This window comes from Branchiostoma floridae, chromosome 7 (assembly GCF_000003815.2).
Source record: "Branchiostoma floridae strain S238N-H82 chromosome 7, Bfl_VNyyK, whole genome shotgun sequence".
Classification (NCBI taxonomy): domain Eukaryota; kingdom Metazoa; phylum Chordata; class Leptocardii; order Amphioxiformes; family Branchiostomatidae; genus Branchiostoma; species Branchiostoma floridae.
The window spans coordinates 20,229,549-20,252,498 of record NC_049985.1 but is presented as its reverse complement, the minus strand read 5'-3'; the positions used below and the strand labels follow the sequence as shown (position 1 = coordinate 20,252,498).

At 42.2% G+C, this 22,950-nt stretch overlaps 3 protein-coding genes across 17 annotated transcripts in view; all 3 read right to left on the bottom strand.

Annotated features, from left to right (window-relative positions):
* Nucleotides 1–15,776, bottom strand: part of LOC118419907 (SWI/SNF-related matrix-associated actin-dependent regulator of chromatin subfamily A member 5-like) — a 30,141-nt gene extending 14,365 nt beyond the window's left edge. Inside the window, exons 1-10 of one of the 2 annotated variants that reach the window (XM_035826568.1) lie at nucleotides 15,592–15,776; nucleotides 13,202–13,297; nucleotides 12,760–12,959; nucleotides 12,256–12,356; nucleotides 12,065–12,165; nucleotides 11,730–11,909; nucleotides 11,326–11,481; nucleotides 9,931–10,062; nucleotides 9,327–9,395; nucleotides 1,174–1,283 (exon numbers count right to left, since the gene is read on the bottom strand). In XM_035826568.1, the coding sequence (XP_035682461.1) occupies nucleotides 1,174–1,283; nucleotides 9,327–9,395; nucleotides 9,931–10,062; nucleotides 11,326–11,481; nucleotides 11,730–11,909; nucleotides 12,065–12,165; nucleotides 12,256–12,356; nucleotides 12,760–12,959; nucleotides 13,202–13,297; nucleotides 15,592–15,771 (1,325 nt within the window). In that variant the 5' untranslated portion in view covers nucleotides 15,772–15,776. Of the gene's footprint in view, nucleotides 1–447; nucleotides 558–1,173; nucleotides 1,284–9,326; nucleotides 9,396–9,930; nucleotides 10,063–11,325; nucleotides 11,482–11,729; nucleotides 11,910–12,064; nucleotides 12,166–12,255; nucleotides 12,357–12,759; nucleotides 12,960–13,201; nucleotides 13,298–15,591 lie in introns of both variants that reach the window. The other variant, XM_035826567.1, reaches the window with a different exon arrangement.
* On the bottom strand, nucleotides 4,391–9,191 carry LOC118419909. Of its 13 annotated transcripts, XM_035826572.1 has the most exons (6): nucleotides 8,131–9,191; nucleotides 7,604–7,715; nucleotides 7,171–7,257; nucleotides 5,774–5,839; nucleotides 5,047–5,114; nucleotides 4,395–4,496 (listed from the first exon to the last, which is right to left on the bottom strand). In XM_035826572.1, the coding sequence occupies exons 2-6, from the start codon at nucleotides 7,652–7,654 to the stop codon at nucleotides 4,460–4,462; spliced, it is 309 nt and encodes a 102-aa protein (XP_035682465.1). In that variant the 5' UTR covers nucleotides 7,655–7,715; nucleotides 8,131–9,191; the 3' UTR covers nucleotides 4,395–4,459. The 13 variants fall into 13 exon arrangements, 3 of the variants coding, with proteins under 3 accessions (XP_035682465.1, XP_035682464.1, XP_035682466.1); XM_035826571.1 differs by having other exon boundaries at nucleotides 7,604–9,191; XM_035826573.1 differs by lacking the exon at nucleotides 5,774–5,839 and having other exon boundaries at nucleotides 7,604–9,191.
* Nucleotides 15,777–21,303: 5,527 nt separating the features above from the next.
* The window catches only part of LOC118420281 (vascular endothelial growth factor A-like), a 7,371-nt gene continuing 5,724 nt past the window's right edge, over nucleotides 21,304–22,950 (bottom strand). For both annotated transcript variants that reach the window (XM_035827011.1, XM_035827010.1), the window contains exon 5: nucleotides 21,304–21,552. In XM_035827011.1, coding sequence (XP_035682904.1) covers nucleotides 21,423–21,552 — 130 coding nt within the window. In that variant the 3' untranslated portion in view covers nucleotides 21,304–21,422. The remainder of the gene's footprint in view (nucleotides 21,553–22,950) is intronic.

Below are 22,950 nucleotides of genomic sequence, written 5' to 3'. Positions count from 1 at the left end.
ACCCCTTTAACTATGTGAGCCAATCCTTTCAAAATTCTAATTTCTATCACACATGTCAATTGGGGCCTAGCACCTATTCTGCACTTTGGGCATGCCCTGCAAAAATCAATAGTTTAATTGACAAATACAATAATACAAATAAATGTGCATGTACAACAAAAATGTCACTAAAAAGTAAAATTCTTCATTCCAAGCACTCTCGCAAACTATAGTATGATGCCACATCAACAGACATCAAATTCTATTTTAGTGTTACCAGGCACAATGACTATCTTTTGACAGAAATCGTCATCTACTAATTTATCTCAATGTGTGAAGGGCTTACTTAATGTAGTTAGTTACTGGTAATTGTTGTTAGTTAGTAATTGGTGCATGATTAATACTTGAATGCCAGGCTACAACATCCAGTGTTATATCCTGGTGCGGAGGTACACAGGTCACAGTTACCATTCTCTTTGCATTCTGGCGAGCCCCACGTAGATTTTTGTCTCCTTTTTTGGCTTGAGGCTGGCCTCCACATCTGACTTCAAACGACGGAGGAGGAATGGACGCAAAACCTGTGGTGGTGGGAGCGTGGGGGGCGGTGCAGAAATAATGTTAGGAAATCCGCTCCACCATGTATGTGTGTGTGTGCGCATGTGTGCGTCCACAGCAAACCAGTCCAGGGCCCAGGGACAGGACGGGCCCACAATACAATTGCACAATTCCCCTCTTGCCACTTTGAGGCTCTGCTCACCCCACGAGTCTACTCACACCCCACGGGTCTGTGAGCTCAAAAGGGACATCTCTGGCAGCAGTGGAATATGCAAATTTAAGGGACGGTTGGCGTAAACAGGTCATCAAATCCCCAGCCAACGTGATGGTAGACTTAGTTACAGGCAAAAAAGCATGCTCCTTTATCTGTCCATTTTGAAATTTGGTCACCTTTTTGGTAATCAGCAGCAGGTGCGACCAAAGAGACAAGACCCGAGGAACTGTGCACATGTATAACGTGTGTGCACATGAACTGGTCAGGGACTCTCTACTCCAACCTCATCCAATCAGTTTTACAACTGCCAGAAAATGGAATGTATGATAATTTCTGGTTGCCCAAGGACTAAGTCAAGAGGAGAGTCCCTGTAAAAAGCTCAAGGTACACACACAGAACTGTTAGTGGTTCACTCCATCCTTTACCATTCTCGCTGCAATTTGGTCAGGCCAACGTAGATCTTTGTCTCCTTCTTAGGGAGAAGCTCTTTCTCCACGTCCGATTTGATTCGGCGCAGGAGGAAAGGGCGCAGCACCTGGGTGTGTGGGAACGAGTGCAGACATGAACACAGGCTGCACAGCTTACAAACAGCACCAACTCATGTATAGCACAGGTTACAAACAGCACCAACTCATGTACAGCACAGCTTACAAACACAGCGCCAACTCATGTACAGCACAGCTTACAAACACAGCACCAACTCATGTACAGCACAGCTTACAAACAGCACCAACTCATGTACAGCACAGCTTACAAACACAGCGCCAACTCATGTACAGCAAAGCTTACAAACAGCACCAACTCATGTATAGCACAGCTTACAAACACAGCGCCAACTTATGTACAGCACAGGTTACAAACAGCACCAACTCATGTACAGCACAGCTTACAAATACAGCGGCAACTCATGTATAGCACAGCTTACAAACAGCACCAACTCATGTACAGCACAACTTACAAACACAACGCCAACTCATCTACAGCACAGCTTACAAACACAGCACCAACTCATGTACAGCACAGCTTACAAACACAGCACCAACTCATGTACAGCACAGCTTACAAACACAGCACCAACTCATGTACAGCACAGCTTACAAACAGCACCAACTCATGTACAGCACAGCTTACAAACACAGCGCCAACTCATGTACAGCAAAGCTTACAAACAGCACCAACTCATGCATAGCACAGGTTACAAACAGCATACAGCACAGGTTACAAACAGCATCAATTCATGTACAGCACAACTTACAAACACAGCGCCAACTCATCTACAGCACAGCTTACAAACACAGCGCCAACTCATCTACAGCACAGCTTACAAACACAGCGCCAACTCATCTACAGCACAGCTTACAAACACAGCGCCAACTCATCTACAGCACAGCTTACAAACACAGCGCCAACTCATCTACAGCACAGCTTACAAACACAGCGCCAACTCATCTACAGCACAGCTTACAAACACAGCGCCAACTCATCTACAGCATAGCTTACAAACACAGCGACAACTCATCTACAGCACAAGTTACAAACAGCGCCAACTCAATTACAGCACAGGTTACAAACACAGCACCACCTCATGTACAGTACTGGTTGCAAACACAGCGCCAACTTATGTACAGCACAGGTTACAAACAGCACCAACTCATGTACAGCACAGGTTGCAAACACAGTGCCAACTCATGTACAGCACAGCTTACATGTATAAACACAGTGCCAACTCATGTACAAGACAGCTTACAAACACAGCGCCAACTCATGCACAGGACAGCTTACAAACACAGCACCAACTCATGTACAGCACTGGTTGCAAACACAGCGCCAACTTATGTACAGCACAGGTTACAAACAGCACCAACTCATGTACAGCACTGGTTGCAAACAGTGCCAACTCATGTATAGCACAGATTACAAGCATGACACGAAACATGTACAAACATTGCAATACACTACCAAGGACATGCTCCATATAACTTTTCTTGACAAAGCCTCTTTGCAATTTGGCTACATTAGCTTTATCAAGATTCTTTTCACAAAAAGTTTTACATTTTTTCTTAGATTTTTACAATTTTTTTCTTATACTGCTACCATCATGACAAAATCTAAAATAATAAAACTTGGAGGTGACTGGGTATGATCTTCCTGGTTGGATGCCTTTAGGCAGAATAAGAAGCAAAGTTTGCAGTGATGCCATGAAAGCAATGCCATAAGAGGTAGTACGAGAAGTAGTAAAGGGTCATATTAGTTAGCTCAGGGTTTGAAATGACTGGTTGCCCAGTTGCGCGGCCCAACCATATTTTGTTTGGCGCGTCATGACGAACCTGGCGTGTGAAAGGCACATTAACGAAAAGGAACTCTACACTATGATATTGGCGGCGAGAAGATGGGGCCCCCATGGTCAGGCAAACGTCTCCTAGTGTTTTTGTCAGGCTCTTGGCACTTTAGGAGATTCTCCCTCCTGCAGTTTTTGTCCGTGGGTGCATATTCTTACCATAAACCGGTGTTAAATAACGTTAATCAATTGAAAATCTCAAAGTGTTGAATTCACATTCAGAGCTCGATAACATGGCCCATGGCAACCAAAATGTACATGGGTAACCTAGTGTTTGGCTGAGGTTGTCAACTGGGCAACTTTGAGCAGCAGTGTGTATAATGCACACTGCTGCTCAGAAAATGTTTTAAGGTTGCTCAAGTAGTGCTTTATACAAGCTTTAGGGCAGCAAGCAGAAATGCAAGCGAGTTGGTTAAGACTAGAGACACCTAATCTCCTAGTGGATCTATCTGGGGCAAAGACAGTATCCAAACGGATAAATAGTGTCCAGTGTCTTTGTCCCCGATAGAACTAAGTCTTGGAGAGTGACACCAGCAGTTGGAAAACCTGCTTCTGTGATGCATTAGAAGCTGATAGTATGTATGTCAAGCATAGGTGAAAGAACATGAATCAGTGTTAAAACAGTGTGATCAAAACAGAATATACTGAAATCCAGTTCAGTGACAGCTGAGAGTACAACCCCAGTCCCGTATCAATTTTAAGGACAGATCTATGACGGTTAGACATCCAGGTAACAAGATACGCCAAAAAGCAGTTACTCAACTGGATATGTTTCCAAAATCATATCCAGTTGCTTGAGTAACTGCTTTTTGGCATAATTCAATCTCTACACCTGGATTAGTCTTGGAGATTACTTCTGGACGTTTGAAGTGATAACTATCATTTTTCTTCATTGTCACTAGAATGAACTGGGAGAGCAAGTCGATACTAGTACAATTTGTATCCTATGTACTAGTATCGACCATCTGGAAATAAGCACCAAATCTTATCCAGTTATAGAGATTGAATTGTTCTTAGATATTGTTAACCTGGATGTCTAACCTTCGTTAATCCACCCAAGTCCATCCATGCATCTTAATCTTATAAAGAAATAACTGGTCACTTTCAATCTCAATCATAAAATCACACACAAAATGTTCAGTAAACCTATAACATCATATTACACAGTCATATAGTAATATTTGTGCATAATGAGTCCTTACAAAAAAAAAAACCCTAAAGTATTTTAATACTTTAAAAAGATACTTAATGTAAAACTAGGATGATGTTTGAATTCAATTTTTAGGTGATTTTTTTTAAATAATTGGGGGTTATGCTAAGATGTACTTACCATCTACAGTATAATCTGAATTATACCTCATACGAGACCTTGTTCAGGGAGAGTACAGTATGCAGTATTCCTTGGAATCGCTAGATGGTGCACAACATACAAAGAAAAGAAAAGCATGATGGGACCTCACGTGATGACGCCCCTTCCCAATCATCATTGACTGAGTGCGAGAGTAGATAAATAAGTCTGTGCTGTCCATGGGTGGGTAATGTTCACTAAATCCCTGCAGCTGAACATAAGTTACTGAGGGTGGGAAGATATACCTGAACAAGGTCTCGTATGAGGTATAATTCAGATTATACTGTAGATGGTAAGTACATCTTAGCATAACCCCCAATTATACCTCACTGACTCGACCTTGTTCAGGGAGAGTACAGTATGCAGACTCCAAAGCTGTATCTGGACAGCACAGGTATCAACTGAAGTATCAGTTATAGTCTAAGAAGGTCAGTTCTCGTGACCTAATGTCCTACCAGTATAACTGTTAGATAACACTGAGTGCCTGATGAACAAAGGCATTAATCCTTAGGACTTGGTACACATTGTCCAGTCCCATCAACTTGCCCCCCCCCCTTTTTCCCAAGGGGAAGGAGACATCTTCAAGCGACCCTTGAGGAGACAAACACAAACCTCCTGTTTCCCTTCATAGAGGGAAGAAACCCATTAGATGTAGTGGCTGGTCCTCGTGAAAGAACGGCCTATAACAATAAAACAATTTATTACACAACAATTGTAACGGGTACAATGTAAGGTAAGGCAATGTATAGCATGCATGTGTTGAACGACTGGGCCAATATAAGAGCGCCCAAGCGATCTATCGACCACAGGAAAAAATAGCTGAATTTCAAGCTAACTGTGGCTCCAAATAAAAACAAGAGTACCAACATACCAATAATACATTTGAATTGGTGTGGTTCATGCAAAAACATGAAGTCAACTGTAATAGATTCCTCGCGAATCCACATAACGTGTGTAACAAACATACTCAACTTGTAAACAAGTAGGAGCCTCACCTGTGGTGTAGGCAATCTTTACAAAAACAAACGATAAGTACCAATTTTGGTAACTCAACACCACATTTTAATGTTTCCAGTCCAGTGGATTGTAGGCTGCCAGAAGCCAGTCTTGTGAGCCTAAATTGCATGGCTCACTTGTCACCAATCACCTACCGGAAGCTTGGGATAGTGAAATTCAGAAAGGTGTCTGGTAACTTGCATTGTACCCCAACACCTAATTTAACAGTGAAGTTTTTTCACTCACACATGAGTACAGTTCCACCCTTAACGTGTGAACTTGTATATTTCACTAAGAAACATGAATAGCAAGAAGTACTTGCAATATGTCAATATCAGCTGACATCAAGAGTAGCACAGAAGGACAAGGTACATTGCGGGCCTTCGTCATGTTGCAGACACCAGCAAGACTATAAGGGTTGACATAGTATGAAAAACATCACCAGTTTCATCGTATTAATCCCATCACATGTCTCATCATTTTGATCACATCACATGTCTCATCATTTGATCACATCACATGTCTCATCATATTGATCACATTACGTCTCATCATATTGATCACATCACGTGTCTCATCATATTGATCACATATCTCATCATTTTGATCACACCACATATGCTTCAGCATACTGACCAGCTGGATAGTATGATAAAAACCCAGATGGTAACAATGCAACAACGTCTAGTCTGTGTGCAAAGACTGCACAAAATAATTAAACTGATCTTCTCTGCAATGTCTGCCATGATCAGTTTTGAACATGGTTATGTGTAACATGTTCTACAACCCTGTTGTAAGTTACCTGTGAACTTAAAAAAGGAATTGCGCTATTGCGCTTGATATTGCGCTATTGCGCTTGATATTGCGCTACTTCAACATCATGTGAACAAAGAAGGGCGACGAACTCTTTCCGTCCATAGAAGCGCCAACATGTACAAAACATAATGTAATTGTAAACAAAATTGTTTGCACAATTTCTCCGCACAACTCAACCATATAGCGATAGTTGTGGAGACGTATCATGGGTCCCGATGCTGGAAGCTCGGGCAGCGGGAGTTCCGAAACTTGAAGTTCACCGTTCATATTGGTATATGTAGCCAAGGTGTTTTGCCCCTTGACTTCAGATTCCCGCTGTACACGTAACCAAGTAACTACTGGTGTAAAATTAGCAGCCAGAAGGTACCTAATTTAATGTAAGGCGGCTGAATTGCGTGCTCGAGGCCCCTTCTCAACACGGGGCCCCCGATTTCACGAAAGAATGTAACATCGGGGAGCGTTCATGCCAACAAAATATATCAAATAGGCGGGTTGCTTTAAAACCCATGGCACCACTGAACGTTACGCTGATAATGGACCTTCGGTCGGATTCATAACCGATGTGATGTTCCCGATAACGTATAACGGGTAAAAACAGGTCTATAGCTGAGCCAGGAACCTAAATGGCGGACAAAATGTTACCAGCACGTTTCAACACTACTATGACCTCTGACCCTTTAATGCAATAATGGGGTCCTCTAGCGATTTTAACAAGAATCGCACTTCTGATACAACATTAGCCATCGGTATTTATACCATCCGGCTAGGTGCTTGTGGATCTGATAACTAGGACCGTAGGTGAGAACACAAGAAACAGGATCTTGGCTACTGGCCAGAATAATAGGTTTCACACCTGCATACGAGGTATTGAACGTCTACAATATTCGAACGATAGTGTCCATGATTGGATCAAGGATATGTTACCTGATTGGCTACCTCAATAGCCCCTGCTCTGGTGACTGGGAATCCCCCCCAGTCCAGGACATGCACGTGGCGAGCCAAGACGAGCAGCTGTAAACAAATGCTCAGATGGCCGGCATATAATAGTTAATCAACCAGTTAAAGAACGTGGTTAATATTTTCTTCATCCTAAAACAACAGGAAGAAGACAACGTTCCGGTGTCAAACACCAACATGCTAAGAATGATGAGGATACTTCCAAGCCGAGCGATGTGGACGCAAGGCTAAACAGTGTATAACTGACAAGTGTCCGCCATGTTCAGACTATATTGTCTGTTTGCACTATAATGAACACAACAAAGCTCCATTGTCGGCTCTTGTGATAAGGCCGTGCCGAACAGCAAAAAGGTAAACAATCGTTTTTACCGTAGTAAGTAGGTAAACACAATAATGTTACCTGAAGTTCCGTGAAGCACACAGAGCTCCTTCTTCCCATCTTCTGGAACATACTTACCAGGAAGAAGTAGAATCATAAGAATGCTCTGCAGCCACGCCCGGGACGGTCAATCCTGGGTGAGCGGAGTTCGGAGGAATACCGTCGACCATTTGCCGACAACATTCGCAATGTTTGCATAACAATGGTTTATTAGAAAGGACACGTGTTCCTCGTATAGAACAAAATTCTATCAAGACTACCAAAAACATGGTAAACTCGTCAACATGAATCATGTTAAATCTTGTTGTCTAAAGTAACAACAAAGAGCCAGACGTTGAATATACATGTGTATTAACTACGTGCGTGACCAGTCACAAAACGTCCCAGACGAATTCAACTTCGTCAATTGTCTTTGAGGAGCATTCTCCGTGAAAATGCTAATTACGGACACACATTTCTAGTATGGCTAAGTAATTGATAACTTTATTGCCATAAAAAAGCTTCCCTCAGGGACAAGCTTTAACATAAGCTCCCAATATTTTATTCACCTGGAGCTTCTCTTGTCAGACAACTGCGACGTATCATAGTCAGCAGAAGAAGAAGGGGAGGTCCCCTTCTGTGCCGATTGACGTCTTTCCTAAGTCAACCGCTCATAAAACGACTTTATGGGGAAACTGCTGGACGCTCCTCCTTGACGAGCGTAGAATGCAACGGCAACATGCCTAACAGCGTGTTCAACATGGAAGCTTATCCGAGCAACCATAACGGAGCGACCGGAGCCCGTAATCTACTTACAGTTCCATTGAGATGTCGATCACCCCGACCGGCCCACGTGGCACGGCGGCTGCCGCTCCTTCTGAATATGGACGGAGCCCCGAGAACAGTCTTCCACCGTTCTCAAATCTTTAACGTCACCTGGCGCAAAGAACGTGGGGTATTACCTCAATTCTCCGTGCCTGCTGCACCGAAAGGGCCAGTGCCTCAACCTCGGGCACCATGGCCATAGCGGCCCTCTGTGGCTGCGCTATCCTCCAGGTTTTTCGGCCTGGTGCGCCGATAGTGCCAGCTCCGTGTAAGGCACAAGGTATGACGGCCGTCTGTATACGTAGCCTCGCCGATAACCTCCAGGTTTTACGGCATGCTTGGCCAATTCTTCCCGTGCATGTTGCGCCGAAAGGGCCTTTTGGTCCTTCCCAGCGCCTGGCAAGCCTTGAGCGCTAAGCTCGACCGCCAGTACCGATAGTAGCCCGCCGATAGGGGCTTTTCACCCTTCCCGGTCTTACGGCCTGCTGCGTCGATAGTAGCCGGCCGATAGGGGCTTACCCTATCGGCGGCATGGTGCGCCGAAAGTGGTTCTTCTCTTAGCTCCACCACTTGATAATTTTCCAACAACGAAAAACTGAGTCACTACCGGATCGTACCGGAGCAAACTCGATGCGTGCACCTTGCGCGAAGCACAAAAGGAAATGATGATTGGGAAGGGGCGTCATCACGTGAGGTCCCATCATGCTTTTCTTTTCTTTGTATGTTGTGCACCATCTAGCGATTCCAAGGAATACTGCATACTGTACTCTCCCTGAACAAGGTCGAGTCAGTGAGGTATAACTGGTCAACCCGTTGTCATTCTGCTACAAAATGTCACTAAACAGAAGAAAGGCAGTGACCAATGCAACTTTCAAACCTTTCCTGATTTCTGTGCTATAATGGATGTTTGGATGTTTTGTGGTTAAGGTGTGGGACTTACCGTGTGCAATCGAGCCACCATGTCATCCTTATCCAGACAAGCATTGGTGTCAAACCAGGCATCAAAGTCCTGCAATCAAATACAAATGACAGACTTATCATTCAGCAAACGTGTGCTGTGTGTCTTAACCTACAATTTATGCCAAATTGGTATCCACCTCCTGTAGAACCCGAACCTGGAGGAAGATCCTGAAAAATGCTGCAAATGAGACTTCATGACATTTTTGTACAAGACCAACTAACTATGTATGTAATGGATGTTGAAAAACCCTAATCCTATGGTTGCAAGGTCAACACGTCACCAGTATCCTCTCTGCCATTACACAGTTCAACTATTAGAACACTACCGATTCATCTACATCAACCTACATCAGTGACTCATAATGACAAACAATTGCTTATGGTACCCAGCAGAATGGAGAATTGACATTGTACCTACTCATGGAAGAAATTCTGCAAGCATTAATGAGTTAGTCATATAAGAAGTTACAGTCACATCAAGGTACAACAAGGTATATGTTCCACTTGGCTTGGCTGGTGACAATTACAAAATTCATGATGTAAAATAAAACTTGGATGTTAAGTATATCCTGTAAGTGTCTGACCTCAGAGGAGTTGAAGACATCAGGCAGGAGAAAGTTCAGGAGTGACCAGAGTTCATGCAGGTTGTTCTGTAGGGGGGTGCCAGTCAGCAGCAGCCGATTGGTCGTCTTGAACGTTCGCACGATCTCAGACAACTAGAAATGACCACAAAAAAGTACTGAATGAAAAGTACTGAACTTACACACACCAAGAATATTATGTCATTGAAAGGTAAAAGAAAATGATCCTGAATCCCCCCAAAAATCAGCCTAAATTTGTCCATGAAGGTTAGGCATCCAGGTACAAAATATTCAAGTTCCTATAGTTTTGTCTTACCATAGGAACTATCCGAACCTAATTTGCATTTGTATACAAGTTAGTAACATGTTTCATCCAGTTAGATGTAGTTGTATTGATTTGCCCCACCACTTTATTCTAGTGAAGCTGTAGAATATTGATGGATGTCACTCGAAGAGTCCGGTAGAAATCTATGGATCTTATGCAGTTAGTTGTCTTTGATTAAGAATCGCCTCTTAATGAAACTCTACAATTTAAAACCAACAATGACGCGCTTCAGAAAAACAAATATCCAAACATCTGATCTTCACGTATCCCCTTTCATAAGAGGAGATCTAGGGTTAATTGTGGTTGTGCAAGTAATTTTCTTTCCATGCAAGCAAGTTTCAGCTCACCCATATTTGATTTTGAGCCTTGCATAGAGAGTCTGATACTATCGTAAAGAAAATCACACATTCTATTGAAATTAATGGGGAAACATTGGAAATATGATCAACCAAAGTTGATATTCCAAACATTTTGTGCCGAGTTTATATACAGTTAACAGATAGAAAATAGGAAAATATACTTTGCGTTTAAGTGCTACTGCAATTTAACTGTATGACACAGGAAGTAAGCAGAAGACATGACAGTTGCTGGCCAGTTTCCTGGAGCAGGCCTGAGTAAGAGGTATTAGTAATTTATGTAGGGGAGCATCCTCTAATATAGTAATAGTGCCTGTGCTGTAGGTCATTCCATGCGACCTGTGTTGGTGCGGCCTAGGAAAAAATGTTGTGTTTCCTGTTTCCCTACCTATCCTAGAAAAACCTGCCCACCCACTGACTTCTTTTGGGTGGAGTCACATAGCTTCCAGTTAAAATTTTTATTCAGCCTGCTTTCTATTGGAGTAAAAACACTGCTTGTGCTATCTAATGAAGGAAAACAGTATATTATGCACAAAACTTAAGTTTGACATTGAAAGACAAGTGTCCTCATACATTTCGGTTTACTTTGTTCAACTGTATTGTAATATGTGTCACTGGACTAAGAGTTTTGGCTAGCCTAAAAAAAATTACAAGAATAAAAACATGAATCCAAATGAATCTAAATACATATAACACAGGAAAGTATGTTTATGTTACCTTGGATTTTTCGTTCTTGATCCTGTGTGCTTCGTCGATGACCAGGTAGCGCCAGTTGAACTTTTTGAAGACAGCCTTTTCGCGGAGAGCCATCTCATAGGACGTGATGCAGACATCCCACTCCCCAGGCATGATCTGGTCACGGATAATGGCAGCCTTCACCAGGAAAAGGTAGGGATGGTCACAATTTACAGTGGAAGCTTTGGCTATGTAAGAGTGCACCACCTAGCAATTGTGCTGGTGAACTACAAGGTGTTCTCCCAAAGAAGGTCTCACAGGAAGTAGAATTAGGATACTAAGTACATCTAAGCAATATTAATTCAGTTACATGTACAAGTTAAAGAAGAGTCTGCCTTTTACAAGACCTGCCTGGTCAGTAGTGACCGATTCTTGATTGAACTGACCCTTTTCTCCTGGTCCCCGATGAGGCTGACCGTGCGGATGGACGGGCACCAGTGTTCAAACTCATTCATCCAGTTAGCCAGGGTGGACTTGGGCACGATGACCAGATGAGGTCCTGGGATGCTCCTGTAGTGCTTCATGTAACCCAGCAGAGAAATGGTCTGCAAAGTTTTACCTAGACCCTGCAAGCAGATAAAAGGAATAGTGAGCAAATCCTATCCTTCTGAGCTCCAGAAATGTGATCAATGACACCAGCAATTGTTTCAATCGCATCTTTCTTCTATCATTCTACAAAATCTGAAAATGATTTCCCGCATCAAATGCATACTGTACTGACCATTTCATCTGCCAGGATTCCGTTAATTCCATTCTCGTACAAGTTGATCATCCAGTTGAGCCCACGGACCTGGTAGTCTCGCATTTCTCCATTTTTCACATCTGAAACAGCATGGAACACATTGGTATGGAACACATTAGCATGGAACACATCAGCATGGAACACATAGTGTAGGACATTAGAGCACTTACATGATGGTGATTCTTCGAAGCGTGTGACAACAGTCGTCGCCTTCCTGCTTTCTGATAGCAACTCTTCGTCTTCTTCTTGTTCTGTACGCCTGTGTCGGTGACTGTGGACACAAAAAACAGCTTTAATAAAGTTTAAACACCAATTCATCAGATGCCTTTTGAAAGCAAGTAATTTTATTCAACAGTTGTGAACGTAAAAGTTTGTTTAGGGAAAAGGGATGGGTACTATAATTCACTTTGTCTTCTCAGCACCAAACTCTCACGGTCTGAGAAACTTGAAGTTGAACTTGTTCTCGGAAGTAAATGTTCACAGTGGCAGCAGGAGCATGAAAAAAATCCTTTGTAATCCTTAATGATAAGTTCACTTGACAGGCGTCACCGTGAAAACCGTGAACATAAAAGTACTGTTAAAAAATTGGGAATTAATTACAGTATGTCAAGCCGTGATGTGATTTCTAAGATGGCTGCACCCTGGAACTATTTTCTTGTGAAAACAAAACTTACTCGGCAGCTGATCCTGGTGTCAAGGGTGGCGGTGCCGACGACCCAGAGGCCAGGAGCTTGGACCGCTCGTCAGGCTTGATCCGAGGACGACCCTTCATCTTTAGGGGGCTGGTGGGGGCTTTAGTTCCCGACGCCATAAAGTGAGTGAAGAGTTCAGTCTGCTGTAGGAGGTACTGAAACCTGTGGGAACGGTCTTCAACCTGTAGACACAGCAGAATACAAACTCATTTTCTTCTTGCTACAGTACAAAATCCTCTGCATTACCGTAACAAGTCGGTAGGGGACACAAAATCTAATAGTTTCCAGGTCTCATCAAGACCTACCCACAAGCCAAACATCAATACAATCCATCCAGGCGTTTTCGAGTTTATCCTGGTCTTCCACACACACGCGCACGCATGCACGTACAGTATGTACCCAATATTCTGTACCCTGGACTTACCACTTTGGCTTCATAGTCCTTGTCTTCTTTGGGTTCTATTCCCTTCCCTCGTGGAGGAGACTTCAGCTTGAAAGGAGCTGCACCTGGTGGCTGGTACTGAAAAACATTCAGTAGGTAGTACTAGGTACAGAATATATTCTAGTTAGTTCTGTTCGCATATGTTCTAGTCTGATTTGTGGTTTTAGAACTGCACTCCAATTAGGGTCCCTTACTGTAATGCTGTTCCCCTCCTTTTGTGTAGCTTTCCCTTCTCCTGTTGGGCGAGTCGTCCACAAAATCTTCAGTTACGGCAAAAGTATCCTCTGATAGTTGTTTCCTCAGTAATAACTTTTGTGGCTGGGCACTGAAGCTGTGTGTTCAATCTGTTTTTCATTTACATAAACAGATTTCCGTTGCTATTTTTTTGTGTGTGAAGCCAATCAAGAAATCATGACGATCAAGTGTCATGATCAAGATCAAAGATTAGCTAGCAAACTGAAAACTTATATGGCATGTTGCCACTATCATCTTGAAACACGGGACCTCAATGACCTAGTTTAGTCTGTCAGTAATAGTGGTGCGTACCGAAGCTCACATTCCGGTTCAGGTCCTGACTCGAGTACAGAGATTCCGGTTAAGGTCAGGGACTTATAAGTCCGGTTTTTGACGATCGTTAAATTTCTCCATATGAACACTTGCCCCATGCGAGGTCCCCTAGCGTAATTCCGGCGACCGCGACTACCCCTCGACCAGGCCACATGCGATAAAAAATATTGCCGAAGACGACTGCGTCATTTTCAAAGGTGTAGCAACATCGATTTTTAATGATAACTGTCGGGAAATCACGGTAAAATTTGGCCTTTTTGGCTTGTGTTTTGACAGCCCGGACAATGCAGAAATCTCAGCATGGCGCTTGCGAGGTCAATACGGGTCATTAGGAGAGCCTACTGTAATGCAGGTAGAAATGATGCGCGCGGTGTTATTATACTCTATACTCAACCTTACAAATTAATTGTAAGTTTATTCTACACACATATAAAGGAAACAAATATAAAATAGATTTATGACTTTTTATAACATTTTTTTAAAAAAAGGTGTCTGTGTTTCTCTGCTCACCCCTGCTTTTAGTGAAGTAGCCCGACAAGCGGCAAGCGTTAACAAGCGCGGATGACTTGTTTTAACTTGTTTTTCTCGGGAAATTTCGCCATTTTCAGAAGATACGGACTTACCCATAACCCATACCAGGAGATAAACAAAACCACAGAAGTTATTTTCATGGGTAATATTACAAAAGTGAACCAGTCATTTTTGCCGCATTGCCGGATTTTGAGGAAGGTTTCCGTGGCGCGACCATGTGCTAATGGCCCGCTCATGGTGGTAGGACAACCTATTTTTGCAAACATACAGTTATTTTCTGGCCCGTTTGCTCATGAATAAAGTTACATAGGCATCTAGCATTGTTAGTATACAACAATAAAGAGATTTCCGGTTTTCCAGAAAACCGATTTTCGACGTTCCCGTTTTAACCGGACTTGAACCGAAACTTATAGCAAGTCCAATTCCGGTTCGGCGTACCGGTACGCACCACTAGTCAGTAACATATTTACCGGAAAATGCTGGAAATAGCATTTCAGAGGGTCAAGATTTCAAATTTTTTCCGGGTCGTACCCCGGACCCCCTAGAATTGTTGCGCCTCTGGCACGATGTGTTGCACCAACTGCGCTCCAGGCATTCCTCCGGGTTCTGGGCATGTTTCCTTCTCACATGGTCAAATTAGTCAGCTATTTTCACCAATTGAGATTGCCTTATTTCGTACAAATCAATCAATCAATCAACGACCTTTATCTATACTAGAAGTAGCCCTGTCGGCCTTAGCTGCTCTTCTCAGAGGTCCAGTGGAATACGCATCAATTTACCGTTATGCTTCTTCTTCGTGTTTAGGTGGCCACTTTACAACCCCTTGTGAATTTACCGTGACATGTTACAGGGCCTCCTGAATTCACCGTTAAGCGTTACGATGAACCCCCCATGCAGACCCTCTTGAAGCAAGACTCTACTGTAGTCCAAGGAGGTTGTTGAATTCAACCCCCTTGTGTAGTCTGTCAAAATCTATCCGGTCAAATCACCCATCTCCACAGACATGGTTTGCAAAAAAAAAAAAAAACTGTTACAGAAGGAACGATTGGGTTTAGATTCTCTCAGATATAAATTTTCTGAAACAAACTTGTTGTTGTTGTTGTTGTTGTCTTCGTTTAACGTCTATTATTTCGCTAGACGTGGTCTCTTGGTTCGGTCCGAGATGGTTGTGAGATCGCAGCGCGCCAAATTTTAGATCTTCTTTGTTCCTACCAAAATCTCTTTTCGGCAGCTTTAGTTACAAACAACGTCACGATACCACCTCTAACACTAACCTCATCGTCTACTTGTTCCTCCGGGCTACTTGGAGAGCTTGAACTGCTGGACATATTCGAAGTTTTGACAAAATTTCCAACTAGATGAAACTCAAATTCACACTGACCACCGGGTGCCCGGCTTCCTTGTATGCTGGGTAATGTATGCCAGCTCCACTTATCTTGTATGGGGAATGTCATATGGTACCTCCAAAAACTAATCAATCATTTACTAACTTAACACTTCAACACAAGTCATGGTCTATCAAACAATAGTAGAATAAGGAAGAATTACATGTAATAATTATTAATGCGTGAATTAACTGCTATTTTTTTTTTTTATTTTAATCTTGTACCCCTGGCAAAATGTTAGTAGTATGCACCAAAGGATTTGTTGATCTCGTGTTTTCTCGGAAGTAAGTAGTTTTCTCGCGAGGACTGGATGCACTGCGCGGGAGCTGCGCGGCCGGGCGCTGGGCACAGCCGCTAGTTGCCACGCCACGCCGAGAGTTCTATGCAGTTTCTTTTCCTTCCGCGAGAGAAAGTAGTCCGTTCCATGACTCCGGGCGTCTCAAGAAAGCTTGTCGCTGGAGTATACAACTGCGTACCTTCTTCATTTCAAGTCTATAGCTCATGTCGATTTTTGAACCGATTGTGTATCCGAAAATAGTTTCATCAGGTTGGTAGAATATAATGTTAGGATGAAGGAGAAATTCTTTGTAACGTTAACGTTACACAACCAGTGGGTACTTGCATACCTAAGCTATGTAAGTACCCACTGGTTGAGTACCAAGAATTTCTCCTTCATCCGATTGTGTATCGTTTTCCTGTCATACGACCCCAAATCAGATGACTTTCGCGTAAATTCCCCAGTTGTTTTGGACCTGTTGTAGATTTCAAACCAACAGGAAATCTCCTGCGCAAGAAACCTTCTAGTTTCTGAAAGTACTAAAGTACTAAAAGTTTATCACTGGTTTTTAGGGCATGATGCATTTTCCCCGATATTCCGTGAAGTCATGACATAATTTTGAGTCAGAATAGAACGGACCGGGTTTGACGATTTAGCAATTATCCAACCGGGACAGCTCCTCTCTCCGTAAATCTTAAAGTTTATGACCGGAATTTTGTTAACGATGGTCCCCAGTTTATGATTTCCGAGTTTCAAGTCAACATACCAATCCGAAGTGATCTAAATCTAACTTCAAAATTTCTAACTGACTGCCCGGTAGCGAACCGCGCGCCGTTTTGAGACAGTTGTACTTGTAAGTTATTCCGCTCCAAATAAAGTTGGTTTTAGAAAAATAGGACACCGGATACATGGTGACCTCTGCGGTCTGCAATGTTTGTTTATTTAGATCTCCATTAGTCTTTACCGCATGTGATCTCTTAAGTCGGGTCCCCACTTGCGTATCATTTCCAAGTGCGCATGAGGTCCGTACGAAATTTTGTCAATAAGCAGCCGTACGCCATACATGTAGGTGGCTAAACCCCACCGCCTCAGAAGAAGCGCCAGTTGTATCAGACTTTGCCAACCCGTATACTTTAAGTTTTTAATTACGAGCATTAATTGCCAATTGAGCATTTTGTGTAAGAAGGACACTTTGTACTACGTATGATTGTATTTACGAGCAGTGCAATAAAGGAGTAGAAACAGAAAGAAACTAGAAAGGCAACATTGTCGCGAAAATGCAGTGGCCCTTTGTCAATCTATTCAAACACAATAGTTGAAATGTTCGCATGTTACGAAGCGTTCCCTCCCACCGGTGCACCAATGTGCATATTAATTTTGCTTCCTTCTTGTACAGGAGTACCGTCAGTTTGGAATTTTGGTGCACCAATGTGCAGCGGTAGGGTGCGTTTTCGTCAATCCTCGCGTAAATTTTACTCAAAACTACACAAAGTATACATGAAACTTATCCTTAGAAGTTGATGTTTCAATATACATGTATCTAAGAGATCGCTATTTTTGGCGAGGCCTCAGGGGCGAGCCAAATGGTATATTATTGTGTTCAGTCTGCAAACATTCTAGGAATTGTACAGGTATGTTTCACAGACATGCTAGTCCACAGGCATGTTTGGAGTGGAATCCTCGAGGTATGTTAAATGGAATTTGGGTCATGTCCTGGAAAGCTGGGATCGGGAGGAAGGTTGGGTCTGAGAGCATGGTTGGTTATTTTCTTGGTCCGAATCACGACATGCTCATTTGTGCTGCCAGCTGTAAGCGCCTTCGATGTCCTCTTTTTTCCAATTTCCAGAGTCGCAACTCCATGCTTAGTCAAAATACCTATCATCCATGAGCTGTGACTTCTTTAAGTCATATACTACAGGTTGACAGAAAATACTTCATGTCAATGTCATAATCTTGAATGATGGCAAATGGTTATGATATTCAGAGTCACAGAGAAAAATATTCTGTGCCCAATGTAAAACAAATTCAACAAATGCAAGGTCATGTGTGGTGGGTCGTCAAGCTATTGATATTATCCTAGCCTATATATGATATAATTCAATCATATAATTCTTTTAATCTTGCATTAAAACATTCTAGGGACAGCGGGTTTGTGTAGAGTGTTCATTTGCAATCTGTACCCCTATGGAATAAATACTGTAACGTTAACGTAAAAGAACCACCGCTCCCAACCCAATGGTAATCAGGATACAACTGTATCTTGTACACATGATATGGGGAAGCCGACAACATCCAAAGACTAGGTCATGAATGCAGGCTGATTCTATATCATGCAGGCTGATTCTATGTCATGAATGATGTCATGAATGCAGGCTTAAAGTAGGTCAGGAATGCAGGCTGAAAGTAGGCCGGAAATGCAGGCTGCTGATTCTATGTCAAGAATGCAGGCTGAAACTAGGTCTGTAATGCAGGAGTTGTGACGTACGCTTGTATAAAGCCAAGGGCTCTTCTTTTGCCCAAGTTCTTTTCATGTAGCTCTGTGTATTTGTTAGTGAGCAGCTCAGGTCAACTGGCGTTGTTTTGTGTTGTGTATCAAGGTTGTGATATGCTGTGGGGGTCTACTCTGACTTAAATTAGAGGTTAAATAGGAGCACAACTGTTTTTCTTCTCTTGAGGTACATACAAAACATGTATGTCTTGCAGTTTGTCGGGGTAAATTCCTTATACACGGGCAATAGGGAAGGAGATGGGAGGTACATTGAACAAGCATGAAAATCAGGGGGTGGGAGGTGTTGCATGCTTGTTTGAGATTACAACTGTATTACATCCACGTTATGTTGAGAATACATAATTATTGTATATGCAAGAGCTTCATACTCACGTTATAGGAAGCATAGGTGAAGGTAAACATAATAAGGTACTAATTACAACATAATTAACAATAAGAATAATTTAGCATGGGAAAAGCTGGCAGCAATGGCCCAGGACCGCCGAAGATGGAGAGAACTACTTCGTGGCCTATGCCCAAGGATGAGCAGTGGGCCTAAGTAGCAATGAAAGTCGTCGCCATGGCAATTTTTTTCTGAATTGCCAATCTTGTTACATATTGCATTCGCTGTTTTTCATTAGTAATAGAAAATAAAAGTATACAAAACTTACGGAAAGGAATACTTCTATTGTTCTAAATAAACAAAACAGGTAACACATGTACACTGCATTTCATATTTCATGTTGGAATGCTGAAAAATGTGCCATATGTAACTCAGAAAGAGGCTTACTGTTAATGATATATCCGATTGGCAAACAGTCCCAAGTGGTTTCATAACAGAGTCTTTCTTTGATCGAATGAGTTGAAATTTGGCACAAAGGTTAAGACATCTCTCCTCTTGAGATTGAAACATCTAAATTTGTTGCTCATTGTTTTATGAGTGACTGAGCTGCTTTCAAGGTGACCACACCCTTGGTATCTCGTCAAATGAAAAGTGGGGTCCAATTAACGTACGATTAAGAATTTCCCTAAACCAATTTTTTTATTGTAGGAGACTAAGCCAGCACATGCAATAAGCTGCATTTCTCTATAAGCCACACGCTTATTTTCAACACTGAAATCCGAGCAGTATTTCTTTTTTCGTTGCTGGTGTAGAGTGAGGTATACGCGGTCTTCAGGGTCATGAGATCTGCAGTGTTATGATTAAAACTTTCTGTAGCCTACTTTTTCATTAACAAAGAGAAATGAAACTTAGCACACTTTTTAGTCTTTAAACAGTTAATAACTGTGTAAAGTTTCGTTTCTTTTGGTAAATGGAAAAGTAGTCTTTTAACCAACAACTCACGCATTCGTGTATAAATCCAACCGCTCTATAACGCAACTTACTGCATCCTAGCAGCTGTAAATAAAGAACCATTACGAGTTTAGAAATGAAAACTGGTACGCAACCATATGCATACATATATAATTTCAACCTCCTACAGTGATTTTCAGTGGGTCAGATTTAGAGGAATCGATAGTCTGACAAGCTACCAAGGGCGTGTTCATCTTGAAATCAACTCAGTTGCTCATAAAATGATAAAGACCAAATCTAAAACGTTCAATCTCAAGAGGACATATATCTCTACCTTTATGCCAAATTTAAACTCAATTGATTAAAAAATGAGTCTGTTATGAAACCACTTGCATTACTTTCTGACTTACCCTCGTACAGCAATTCGTCCGCGCGTGCGCAATTGCACCATCCTATTGGAAGGGAATAACTCGGGAAGGGGCTCACGGATCATCGTTTTTTTTTATGTAGATAACTCCGGAGATGCATTCCATGAATATGGGCTATAAATGCAAACCTGAGGCAAATTTGCGTAATCAATGACCACAGTTTATTGAGCCACAGTATTTCATTACTACTCGGACACTGAAACATGACATATGTAACTAGAAGAAGAGAGAAAAATCGATAGATAGTTTGTTACCAAATTTACATCATCAATGAGAAATTATCGTTATAGTGTTAAATGACGAAAATTCCGTTGTTGCGACATTTGTCAGCAACATGTACGTTAAGCTGAACACCCAGACGGTCTTATTTACATAATTTATGAGACAATGCTACAATACCTTCCTTTGCTAAGACTTTCATACTTTGAACCCTTGTTATTTAGGTAGAGCAGATCAAGTGATATCTTTTATGCAAATGAGGACCTCATTTGTATAATCAATGAGAAACATTTATAATAGGTTACTAGTCACAAGAGATCGCCTTTCGTGTTAACAGCAATGCCGTACAAACATCCATTGCTTAAAATAATCTTCATACATACAGCAAGGCGAAATGATAGAACACAAATACAACACACCTACAACAACAATCATTAATACTTGAAAACAATAAAACGTCGCAATGACAATATTTTTATTGCCATCACTTATTAGAATTGGACCTTTGAAACGGTTCTATAGGTTTGTACCCCCGCTTAGTTGTAACATTTGTAACGACCGTCTTTACTCTCTGGACGATAAAGGTCGTCCACAAACTTCTCGTTGGTAAATTAAAGAAAATCTTGCGGCAGGCGGAGACATATATAACTGTTGCATGTACATCCGCCAACACACACACACACACTCACGCACACACACGCACGCACACACAAACACACACACACACACATAGATACGCACACAGAAAACAACGGCACGAAAACACACACGCACGCGCCCGCACATACGCAAAATGACACACACACACAATAGTGCACACACACAAGCCCGCGCGACAACGCACACGCACACACACATACACATACCCCCCCCCCCCCACACACACACATGCATTCACCTGAGATAAATACGATGCGTGTCTGCACGCCTTTACAAGGTCAAAGCTAATCTTTTTCACAACGAATGCTGAGGCTTAGTCACTCTGACACAAACATGGGCTGATACTGTTCCCGCTCACCGGCGTCCCAAACTACCGAAGAGTGCTCTTCCGTCCAGTCGACACTGACAGGCGTCTTCGTCAAGCTTCCACCCAGAGGGGCACTGGCGGCTGCAGGAGTCGTCTGACACTGCACCAAGTACGCACCTGCAGAACAAAACGTCAACAACATGTACATATTATTCAGAACTGTAAACAGGCATGTAGTCTCTACCAGACGACTGACTACGCTGGTTAGGCCCCCTTTCTACTAGACAGCGATCACGCTGCGCTCTCACTGCGACCTAAATAGGATATGTGTAAACTTTGATTTCATACTGGGTATATCATACAGCATGTGAAAGTGTGATTGAGAGGACAACAAAACACACAAAGTGTAAAAGAATTCGTTTATCCATCTGTCAAATTCTATGTCGCAGAGGTAGCGCGACGAGAGCGCCGTCCTAGTGGTAAGGCCATGTTGATTTGATTATATGGATGATCCGGGAACTCCAAAACTGATGCGAGCGAGCGAATAAAAAAAAAAGTTTGACCAAAAAAAAAAGTTGCCTTCAGTATGAAATCAAAGTGGCCAGAAAGGTTGAACATAGGACTAAACACACATAGTATGGTATACCAATAGTTAGGTGTAGGGACCAGTACATCATACGGGTGCAAAACATTTTTTCTTCTTGGACCAATCCGAAAAAAAACCCTGAAAAAAACAACAGAGGAACAGGTTTCGCCAATTACAAACTGGACACACTATGTCGGCAGCCATTTGGGGTCTAACCGGGGGGCCAAGAAGACAACAAGAGCGAAGTCAAGTAGAGTTTAAGGTCAATTGCACCAAGTTTCTACAGTCAAAGGTACAGAGACAGTTAGCCTTTATTACATGGAAATGGGATTTTAAAATGCAATGGGAGTCCAATAATCCACCAAACAGATTCCTTTGTAGCAAAATTTACCAATTACCATTGTTTTGAGTATTGCCAGTTCTCAAGTTTCCACAGACAATCAGGTCCAGGTTCATGTCCGTTCCTGGAAATGATCCTCTGGACCTGAATTTTCTGTACTGGTACCTCCCCCAACCAATAATAGATGTTTTTCTTTCTGTCCTTTCACATCTTATTCTTTGACTTTAGATTCATTTTGGCATTCTATGGCATTAGTTATGTTGTTTTCTGATACTTTTTTTTTCAATCTGCGGAATATTTGTGCTCATTTTACAGCTGCTTTGCACAATTTATTGTGTGGTCGAAAACTTTTTTTTTTTTGGAAATGGCCGAAAATTGGTGCGAGCGCGGATGTCATCCAATAATCAAATCAACATGGCCTAAGGGGGTATTAATAGAATAATTTGCCATGGTAGTTTACTACCAGAGGATTTGTAATGCAGAACAGCTATTTACCCTTAGGCTTTGGTCACATTTCCAAACCTGGGGACTGGCCGGGATGTTTAAGAAACGAAAAATTAAGATGTATACGTAGAAAAATGCAGAAATCATGCCCATGAATCTTATTTTGACCTTTTGTGAATTTTCATGGCTTTTATATAATTCTATT